The sequence below is a fragment of the Drosophila busckii genome, chromosome X, assembly GCF_011750605.1.
Source record: "Drosophila busckii strain San Diego stock center, stock number 13000-0081.31 chromosome X, ASM1175060v1, whole genome shotgun sequence".
Lineage (NCBI taxonomy): Eukaryota > Metazoa > Arthropoda > Insecta > Diptera > Drosophilidae > Drosophila > Drosophila busckii.
Window position 1 is genome coordinate 3,335,195 of NC_046608.1, and position 10,983 is coordinate 3,346,177.

General features: G+C 38.5%; 2 protein-coding genes across 2 annotated transcripts; one reads left to right on the forward strand and one right to left on the reverse strand.

Moving 5' to 3' along the window:
• Positions 1–3,573: 3,573 nt before the first annotated feature.
• On the reverse strand, positions 3,574–4,020 carry LOC117134906 (TBC1 domain family member 5 homolog B). Its single transcript, XM_033294355.1, has one exon. The coding sequence runs from the start codon at positions 4,018–4,020 to the stop codon at positions 3,574–3,576; it is 447 nt and encodes a 148-aa protein (XP_033150246.1).
• A 1,333-nt stretch (positions 4,021–5,353) lies between these two features.
• On the forward strand, positions 5,354–9,592 carry LOC117134907. Its single transcript, XM_033294356.1, has 9 exons — positions 5,354–6,068; positions 6,715–6,957; positions 7,019–7,144; positions 7,208–7,381; positions 7,443–7,823; positions 8,155–8,328; positions 8,386–8,916; positions 8,976–9,116; positions 9,177–9,592. The coding sequence occupies exons 1-9, from the start codon at positions 5,354–5,356 to the stop codon at positions 9,590–9,592; spliced, it is 2,901 nt and encodes a 966-aa protein (XP_033150247.1).
• Positions 9,593–10,983: the final 1,391 nt, after the last annotated feature.

Here is a 10,983-nt window from a genome sequence, read left to right on the forward strand (position 1 = left end):
AGGTTTTTAATTATACATTTAAAAAAAACGTATCTAAATTTATTTTTTTTTAATTTTGTATTTAAACAAACATAGAAGCCTGAAGGCCTTTGTTGCTTTGGCTATACCAATTGTTCCATATAATTTAATTCTAGGCTACAATTAAAAATAAATAATTAATATATAATAAATAAATAAAAATTAAATAATAAATAAATAATAATTAATAAAAATAAATAATATATAATAAATAATAAATAATAAATAATAAATAATAAATAATAAATAAATAATAAATAATAAATAAATTACAAAATAAATAAAAATAATAATAAATTAATAATAAATAAATTAATAAATAAATAATAAATTAAATAATAAATTAATAATAAATAAATAAAAAAATAATAAATAAATAATAAATAAATAATAAATAAATAATAAATAAATAAAAAATAAATAATAAATTTAATTAAATCTTTGAATTCTAGCTAAAATTAGTTTCTATATTATAATAGCGTTTTTCGTAATTAAATAGAGTTGCATACTAAATTAAATCAATTTAATTAAATTGTAAATTGTAGCTTATAAATAAAAAACACATAAGTATGAATATGCATTATTAAATTAATGAATTAACAAGTTAAATTTAAACTAATTACATTGCAAAAAACCAAACAACTATAAATAACAATAATAATTATGAATTATGAAAATCTTTGAGGCCAGGGAACAATTTCTGAAAAAAAACTCTTTCATTTCACCTGTAATGGTGCAAAATTCTTGAAATTCGCTTTATATTCTATTTATTAGTAAGAACTCGGCACTCCAATTAGCATAATTCCAATTAATTTAAACAAGTTGTCGGCTTTAATTCCAATTGGTCTGTGATGTGTAAGTAAATGAAATGTTGCATACAACAGCGCAGGCAGCTGCCACCGAATGTGGCAGCCCGAGAGTATGCATCACAAAATGTTGAAAAGTAGAAGCCCAACTAGCTAGTTTTAAATCACTAGCGTGGGCGCTGGCGGTAGGCAAATGAATTTAATTTAATTGTAATAGGATATGCGACATATTTGGGGCATAATCAAAAACCACAGGCCAAGCAGCATGTGGCAAGCTATTTGTTGTTAGAGCTGCCACGTGGCCATTGACAAGAGCGGGGGCGAGGGTCGTACTCTGGGATTGGCTTTACAGTTCAGTTTGTCATATCATTCAACCACCGCTGCTTTTGTTTATGCAACGAAACTAATTTAAAGCACTTCACGCGGCGGTCGGCTAATCCTGTGTGTGTGATAAGTTCGTTAAGTTGTTGTTGACGCATATGGGGCCGCCCAGTAATAACAATAAGTTCATAGTAATTAAATAGCTGAGGCACGTGGCCTGAAGCCCAATGCTCAATGCATGGCAACTAAAACGAGCCTGGCTGGGAAGCCACAGCGCAGCGACGACGACCTGACGACTCTTCACACGCTACAAAAACATTTAATTAGCAATTGTTTGACAATAAACTGACAGGCCCCAGATAGCCAATGTTATATAATAAAAGACGGACTGTGACTCTATTAAAAATTTTATTCGCCTGCTGCACATATAACTTGGCACTATATTAATTTACTTAGCCAATGACGCAGCTCGTTGGTGGCTACTCGCTGCATTTTATAGCGCAAGCATTACTTTAAAATGATTTATATTAAATTTATTTACTGTAAATAAAGCTTAAGCTTGCTAAGTCATATGCTTGTTAAATTAGTTGGCAAAGAATTTATTACACGCTACATTGGCAGCCATTAAAATAACTTATTCGTTACTATATAAATTTACTGTTTTTATAGCGCATAAAATCAAAAAAATACACACTTACTTCAATATATTTTCTCATTATTTTGTTGTTTAATTAGTTTTGAAACGTAAAAATAATTTGCTCATTAAATTTGGCAGACATTTCATATGCACGTTATACAAAAAGTTTTATTCGCTAGCCAATAACTGCTACTCGTTGAAGCTACTCGCTGCATAAAAAATATCAAATTGAGTTTTTCCGCTGTAAATTTTTTTTATATACTAGAAAATATTTGTAAGTTTAACGAAGCGAATTTACACGCTGCATGTGACACTCGTTATACATTTAATTTGTTAGACATTTTAAATGGCTGTCATATTTGTGGCTTAAATCTTGGTTTTAAATTATGCAAACAGCGGCGCCGACGCCGACAAATGCACAACACGCACTTTAATACGCAAAATACACGACCAACATACAAAGGAGCTCGTAATTACCCCCCACAGAGTGAGTCAGGGGGGGATGAGGCGTTAGACGCTTAGACGCACTCATTGAATTTCACTTTGATGGGGCACAAGTTTGACGTCAACTATTTGCACAATACTCGTAAATTCTGCAAATCTCTTAACGAATTAAATTTCATTTGTTTACGACTCAATGAAAAGCCACAAAGCTTTTGCCAATGTCTGTCTGTCTGTCAGTCAGTCAGTCAGTTTTGTTGGTCAAAATAGAGACTCTCTCTCTCTCTCTGTCTCTCTCTCTCTCTCTCTCTCTCTCTCTATCTCTGTTTGTTGCTTGTTAAAACACACAACAATTATACGTATCTCGTATTTTTGGCACAATTAAGACTTGCGCACATAAACGCCCAAGTTGACAGCATTAAGCACTGTGTGCTTCAAAAACTTTTAATTGAAATAATTCGTTTTTGGCAATGGCAAAAGCAACTTCAGACACAAAACTTTTCATTCACTTGCTCGCTCGCTTGCTCGTGTGTGTGTGTGTGTGTGTGTGTGTGTTTGTGTGCGTGCACTTCCTTTTATTTTGATTTTGATTTTATTTTATACTCGGTACAGTAGCGTCGAGCACGTGTTCAATGTTGCCTCGTGTCGCTTATGGCTTTGCACCTTAAATGCTTTCAATCATTTATAAGCTGTCAATCAGAGTAGCGAGAGTAACAGACTGACAGACAAGACGCTTGACAAATTGCCACAACTTTTGGGCGTGCGGGGGGTGCCAGGAGCTCAATCAACTAGAGCAGACAACAGCTGTAAATTTGTCAAATAATTTTACAGGGAACAGACCAGCGTACTACTTAATAAACCAGCAGAAGATTAAGCACTAGCTAAGTGACGAGTAATAGACCAGCGAGTCGCTTATGCATTTTGAAGCTTTGCTAATAAATTGTGAATACAAGTTTAAAGAAATTTAAAATTTAGAAAACAATTTTGTGTGTTTTTAATTTTGAACGACTTAATCAGAGACTAACGCGTGGATTTAGCAATTTTTAAGCATTCATTTAAGTTGTTATTCAAATATTAAATTAAAAAAATCAACACACTTTTGGATCCTTTTTAGTTTGTTAACATTTAAATTAAGTTACATCAAAGCAACAAATATTATAATCAGAACGAGTAGCAAACTAACGAGTCGAGTTGAGTTTGTTTATTTCGTATCAGAAGAAAAACTAAGAAAACAATTTTCCAAACATTTTATTTTATTAAAACTGAATTTAAGTAAATTAATCTTAAGCTTAAGTAACTTAAACAAATTCCATTCAAATTCGAAACTCAATAGCGAGAGCTTTGCTTTGGTTAATAAATATATCCACGATCATTTGCAAATTTATAGCAAACACGCTTAAAGCAAATGCGACGCCTCACGGGCGGAGAACTGACTGCAGAGCTGGACGTGCTTGTTATTGTGGGCGTGGTGGAGACAGTGGTCTCGTTGCTTGCCAGCGTTGTGCTCTCGCTCTCGCTGGACGCATCGCTAGTCGTGCTGGATTCGGTTTCATTAGTGGACAGCGTGGTGCTTTCCACTGGCTCCAGCGTCGAGTCAGTTGTGGGCGCCTCTGTGCTGTTGCCAAAGTCTGTATCGCCATCCAAAAAGTTAATTAACACATCCATAAACTTGAGTATAGAGCCGCGATCCTCATTGGTAAATGTCTGAGCTGCGCCACCAGCGATGAGCCACGCCCCACTGACCAAACCAATGAGCAACAGCAATAAGAATCGCTGATCTTGACTTTGAGCTGACATCTTAATTTAACTTTTTGTGCGCTTGTTAGCCAAAATTTTTCGTACTGCTAGCCAAAGTGCAAAGATTTGTGCATTTTATAGCTCGAAACGCCTTCATATCTGCATTTGAGACGGAAATCAAGTCGAAATTTTATATGCACGTGTAAAAAGAAGTCAAAAGATTATAAAGTGGGTCAACTATCTTTAATGCAAATACAACATTTAGTAGCTAAATACATCAGAAATTAGCAAAGTTAATTTGTAATGGGATACAAAAGATTTTATTTAATTATTTTGTTTATTTTTATGTCAAACCTGCTGAAAGTTAAGGCAAAGAATTAATTTTTTTATAATCAAAGCGTTAGTGAAAATGAAAAATTCAATATAATTATCAATTGATTAATGTGTTGTGAAAGTGAAAGTGCATAAAATAATTAATTTGGAATTAATTAAGTTAGTGAATTTAATGAAAAAGTGCAAACAGAATAAAGTTTAAATTAAAGTCTGAAAGTGAAAGTGCAATAATTAATTTGGAATTAATATAGTTAGTGAATTTAATGAAAAAGTACGAAAAGAATAAAGTTTAAATTAAAGCGTGAAAGTGCATAAAATAATTAATTTGGAATTAATTAAGCTAGTGAATTTAATGAAAAAGTGCAAAAAGAATAAAGTTTAAATTAATTAATGGTGAACATTTTATAAAAAAAGTGCAAGTGGAATTAATTTTATATTAATTAAAGTTCAAATTTCATGAAAAAGTGCAGAATGAATTGTTTTTCCATAAATTTTTTAATAATGCTTTAGAAAATGTTAAAATTTTATAGATAAAAGTGCATTTTGTAATACAAAAATTTGATAGCTAAAGTGAATTAAAAATGCTTATTTGCAATGCAATTAAATAAATAATAGAATTATTTATTAGACACGCGCAATGGGATTGCTCACTCATTGGCATTTAAAGCGTTTATCTAAATGACAAGCACAATTTATTCAAAAGTTCTTGTAGATAAAACGTAAATGACAAAAGAATGCGTCGATCACACACGCGACAAGAAGAACGAACAACAACAACAACAATTTTAGTTGGAGTCGCAGTCGAGCGATTTGCTGATTTGCGGGCACGTTTTGCGGCATGCCAAGAGCGTTAAGCGCTCCAACTGTTATCAGCATCAGCACATGCGGCAGAGATGAGAATCAGAAGCTGCGCAAACGAGCGAATAAAAGCGCGTGTCAGCCGGAGAAAGCATAACAAACGCAACAACGAGTTGGTGCAAGCAACAGCAGCAGCAACTCTCCAACTTTATATCGCAGCTCAAAGCTCTCAAAGTGCATTAAATTTCCAGCCAGCGCAGCCATGTGGCGTGTCCAGCTGTTCCTTTTGCTTTCCACCTGCTTTCTCATACCGCATGAGGCAAAGCCGACGACAACGCGTAGCAGCAGCGTTGCAACATCCACCCCTGCCGCGCTATTGGGACGACGCAGCAACAATATTGGCAGTCTGGCGGCCAAGGATTTGGCCGACTTACTGCTGGCCAGCATGCAGGCGCGCAATGTCAAACTGTCGGACGAGCAGCAGTCGGTGATTAAGTCGCTGCGCGGCATGGAACCGATGAAAGGGGAACGCGACTCGGTGTTGCTGCAACTGGGCATGGATGTGATTATTGATGGGCTCATTGGTGGCAGCAGCGAGAGCAGCTGTGCGCGTGTAATTAAGCACATTGGCCAGTCGAATGACAAGAATAGTCTGACGCTCAGTCTGAAATCCTTCCTCGCTCTCTGCCGCTTCAACAGCATCGAATGCTCGCAGCAACAGGTGGTGCAACTCATCAAGAGCACCACAGCCCATGCCCACAATACGCCACCTGCAGTTGAAGGTAGTCGCAGCACTCGCACCGCTTTGGCTCAATCAACCAGCAGCACTTTGACGAACAAAAGTGATCGCCAGTCTATTATGAATTTCCTGCAGGCGCGTCGAGTGAAGGAGCTGAGTGCCATATTGAATGCTCTGCTGCAAGTGTGTGGCGCATCCAGTGCGGAGGCAACGAGTATTGTGCAGAATCTAGTCGAAAGTAAGTAGCGAGTGCAAGCAACGAATTTGAATTCGAGCGAGTGATACACAACGAGCTTAAAATGAGCAAATGAGAACAAATCGAGCGAGTAATAAGTGATAGATGTAGAACGAGTTTAAACTATGAATTATAGCTAAATTAACGAGTGATATACAAATCGAATCAGAGATATACATCGAGATGCAAGCAATAATTTAAATTATGAAATTTAATCAAATTAGCGAGTGAGTTAAAATTGAGAGTGATATACAACGAGAGAGTGATATACAAATCGAACCAGAGATATACAACGAGATGCAAGCAGTAAATTATAAATTATAATCGATTAGCAAGTGACATAAAATTGAGCGAGTGATATACAACGAGCGAGTGATATACAACGAGCGAGTGATATACAAATCGAACCAGAGATATACAACGAGATGAAAGCAGTAATTTGAATTATGAAATTTAATCGAATTAGCGAGTGAGATAAATTTGAGCGAGTGATATACAACGAGTTGCAGCAATTAATGAATTAAAAGCTTACAAGTGAAATCAAATTGAGCGAGTAACAAGTAATAAGCATGCACTAATTTAACGAGTTAGATCAAATCGATTAACGAGCAAACAAATCTAACGAGCTGAATTCTATCTAACACTTTAGTGGGCCCCAAGGACGAGCAATCCACACTCAAGGTACTGCAGACCAATGGCTTCAGCACATTGATCATCTCGCTGATGGATAGCCTGACTTCCATAGCTGATGGCCAGAAGAGCGGCTTCTGTGCAGCCACCTCAGACAGTTGGATTGTGCGTCTGCTCAACATGGGCATCGATAAGGTCGTCATAATGGGACTGCTCACTGCACTGGATCGCTCTATGCCAGCAACAACTAATGCGATAATGAGTAAGTCGGCGCAGCATTGAAATAACATATAGAAATATATAATTAAAAAACTTATGCGCAGCTCAAGGAAATGCTATGGCTAATCTGGTGGCCGCCGATGTGCCACTCAGCAAGAATGCGCCCAATGCAAAGCGTCAGATTGGCTCGCTGCCGCTTGCTGGCAATTTGATAGGCAACAGTTTGACATGTAAGTTTACAGACACAGCACAATTTACAACTTAAACTTGATGCTTGTTATGATATTTGACAGCTGGACCTTCGGATGTTATTATGGGCAATCAGAATCTAGTTGGCAAGGCTGTTGGCCTCACTGCACCAGTGTTGGCTAATGTTAATGCGCTAAACTCGATTAGCAGCACTGCTACGGGTGCTGCTGGCGGCGGCGCTGCTGGCGCTAGCAATCTCATTGGCAATACAGCTAACTGTAAGTTATAGCCCAGCAGCTTTAACTTGGCTGCCAAACTAATTGAATTTTTGCATTCTAGTGGGTGCTCAAAATATTATCAAAGGCAATGGCAACACTGATTTGAGCCTGCTGCAAGGTCAAGTGCCAGTTGCAGCGAATCTGCTGGCTCTGAATAGCATAACAAGTAGCGGTCCGCTGGCTGCAGCCTCGGGCGTGCTCTCCAAGACGCCAGTGGGCGGCAATGCCATTGGCAATAATCTGAATATGGGACCACGCAACATTATCAAGGGCAATGGCAATACCAAAATTACGGGCGTGGATCTATTGGCGCCTGTAATGGCCAATGCTAATCTATTGAATTCGATACAGAGTGTTGCAACAGGAGGCGCAGCGGCTGGTGGCGCTACAAATGCTGCACGCAACGCTGCTGCTGGCAACGCTATTGGCAACAGTTTGCAAAGTAAGTGCCAACACATGCTGAAGCTTTAAGTCCATGCATTTAATTTATATTTGCAATTTTAGCTGGTCCCAGAACTGTCATCAAGGGCGATCGTAATACTAAAATCACTGGCATTGATCTAACTGCTCCTATTCTGGCTAATGTTAATGCTTTGAATGATATTCGCGCCACTGGCTCTGGCTCAAGCGTTGGCTCAAGCTCAGGCGCTGGCTCCAGCTCCGCTTCACGCTCACGCGCTGGCAACAACATTGGCAACAGTTTGCAAAGTAAGTTTAGACACAGCTGCAAATTTAATGCATTAATTAAATTTATTTATCTCTCTGCTCCTCAGCTGGTCCCAGAAACATTATCAAGGGCAATGGCAACACCAAGTTGACAGGTGTAGATCTAACTGCTCCTATACTGGCGAATGTGGGTCTGTTGAATTCTATAACTGGTGGCAGCTCCAGTCCACTGGGCGGTCTGCTGGGTGGTGGTGGCAACAACATTGGCAATGCAGCTAACTGTAAGTTTGACAATAAGTTCAGCTATGATTTGCTTACTAAGCCGCTTCGCTTTACAGTGGGTGCTAAGGATGTCATTATAGGCAACAACAATAAGGACATAAGCTTGGTCAATGGCGAGATTCCAGTGCTGGCCAATGTATTGGCTTTGAATAGCATAACAAGCGGTTTGGGCGGCGGCAGCGGCGGCGGCGGCGTTGGCGCCGGACTGCCCATTGTGGGTGATCTGCCAGTTGTGGGCGGTGTAGTGAACAATGTGGTGGGCACTGTAGGCGCGGTGCCTGTTGTGGGCGGCGTAGTCGGCGGTGTAGTGAACACTGTGGGCGGCGTTGTTGGCAATTTAGGCGGCACAGTGGGCGGCGTTGTGGGCACAGTGGGCGGCGTTGTCGGCGGCGTTGTTGGCGCACTTGGCGGCATTCTAGGCACCTTGGGTGACGTGGCCAATCCACTGCTGGGCAATGTGTCCGGCGTTAGCGGCAAGGGAGTGCGTCCAGAGGATACAGTGGCGGTCGTGAACGAAAAGGGCGAGACGCTGGTCAAGTTTGTGGACAAATTGCCAGCGGGCAATAATATTGGCAATCAAATTAAGCGTAAGTGCAGCTAAACTCTTATACTGGCTCTTATACTCTATGATAACTTCTATTTACAGGCGGTCCCAGGCAAATTGTGCGTGGTGACAACAACAAGATCGTACGTCTGGTCAATCTGGATGTCACTGCGGCGCTCAATGTGGTTGCTGCCAATGCCATTCGCGGCAGCGGCGACGCCTGCATTGGCAACCAAGTCAGCAGTAAGTAGCACAGCTTACGCTTTTTTCTATATTTGTTTGCTTAACTTTTGTGCCTTGCAGCTGGACCCGATACGATTATTGAGGGCAATGATAATACGATGATTACCTTGGTGAATGCCGATATTATGGCCTTGATCAATGTTGTGGCGCTGAATCAAATCATTGGCACGGTGGGCAACAATTGTGAGACACCAGAGCCACCAACGCCAGAGCCTCCAACTCCAGAGCCACCAACGCCAGAGCCACCAACTCCAGAGCCTCCAACTCCAGAGCCTCCAACTCCAGAGCCACCAACTCCAGAGCCTCCTACTCCCTATCCACCCACACCCATGCCACCCACTCCCACACCACCTACTCCCTCTCCACCCACACCCAATCCCAATCTCTGCTATCGTCGCTACTGTCGCAAGTGGCGCACTCGCCCCAGCTATCTATGCTACAAGAACTGTGGCGGCGACTATGTCTACAAGCCCTAAAATGGATTCACACACACCCACACACAACTGTTATACAACTTGCATACACCTGTTATACCGTTATAAGAAGACACCTACACACATATTTATTTATTTTATTTTATTTTATTTATTTCTACATTGCAAGTGCTTCACTTGCTTGATGTGTTTTCAAAAATACAACTGAATAATTTACAAGCAAAATGAAATGAAAAGTTCTCTTGATTAAAGTGGGTGGGGTGGGGCGTTCCACATTCATATTTAAGGCCAACTTCAAACATAAAAGCCAACTCGCTGATGAAGTTACTTCTGCCACAACAAACCAAAAGCTAAATAAAATGCAATTACACTTAAAACGATGAAAAAATTTAAAAGGGCAAGCAATGAATTCCAAATGCGCTTACCCATTGATAATTATACAAATGTATGAAGCAGAAATATTAAAAATAATTGCTAAAAAGTCAAATAATTAGTCGTTTAATTTTATACAATTTTTTTTTTATTATTTTTAAGCCCAGTAGTTTTGATATTTAATAACAATTTAATAGATTTTACAAATTTAACATCAAACAAAATTAATTATCATATTTTATTGGCATTAATATTTAATACAATTTTTTTTAATCCAGCGTTGTCTTATTAAATTAAATGTATTATTTATTTGTTCTAACTAAATATTTAATAGGACAATAATAATAATAAAAAATATTTAGTAGCATTAATTAACTAATAATATATATTAAAGGTTTTTTTTTTATATTATTTTTTATATATATATTTTATTTTATTATAGAGTAAAAGAGTAAGACTGCACTGTGATATGCTTTCAGTATTTATGTTTTTAAATTTTTTTAAATTTTTTAAAAAAATATATTTAATAAAATTAATTTTTATTTCATTATATTTATATATTTTTATTTCTAATTTCAGACTCGTTTCGCTGCTGTTGCGTATTAACCAAATATTTGGCTATAGCCCAGGTGAGTGTGTCTTGAGGTGTGTGATGTATAAAAAGTTTAAGCTCACGACTCACAAAGTTGGCATAAATAAAAGATAACATTATTAACACCCCGCGAGAGAGTTGGGCGCAAGTTTAGACAAATGGGCGTCAGGTTTTGCTTTTAACTCAATGCGGAACAGAAGCTGTGGCAGCATGAAAAGAAGAAGAAGAAGAAGCAGCAGAAAGTACGTGCCTCACGCCACATGAAATCATAATGAAAGCAATAAAAATATCAGCAATGTTGAGCAGTATCTCACTCTCTCTCTCGCTCTCTCTCTCCCTCTCTCGCTCTGACTCGCCCGTGATAATTGATGACCTGAGATAATTTGTTATGGTATTACGAAACGTGTGGCAGACACAAAGCGGAAGTGAAACAAATACAAAATTATGGCCGCAATTATAAATTGTTGGG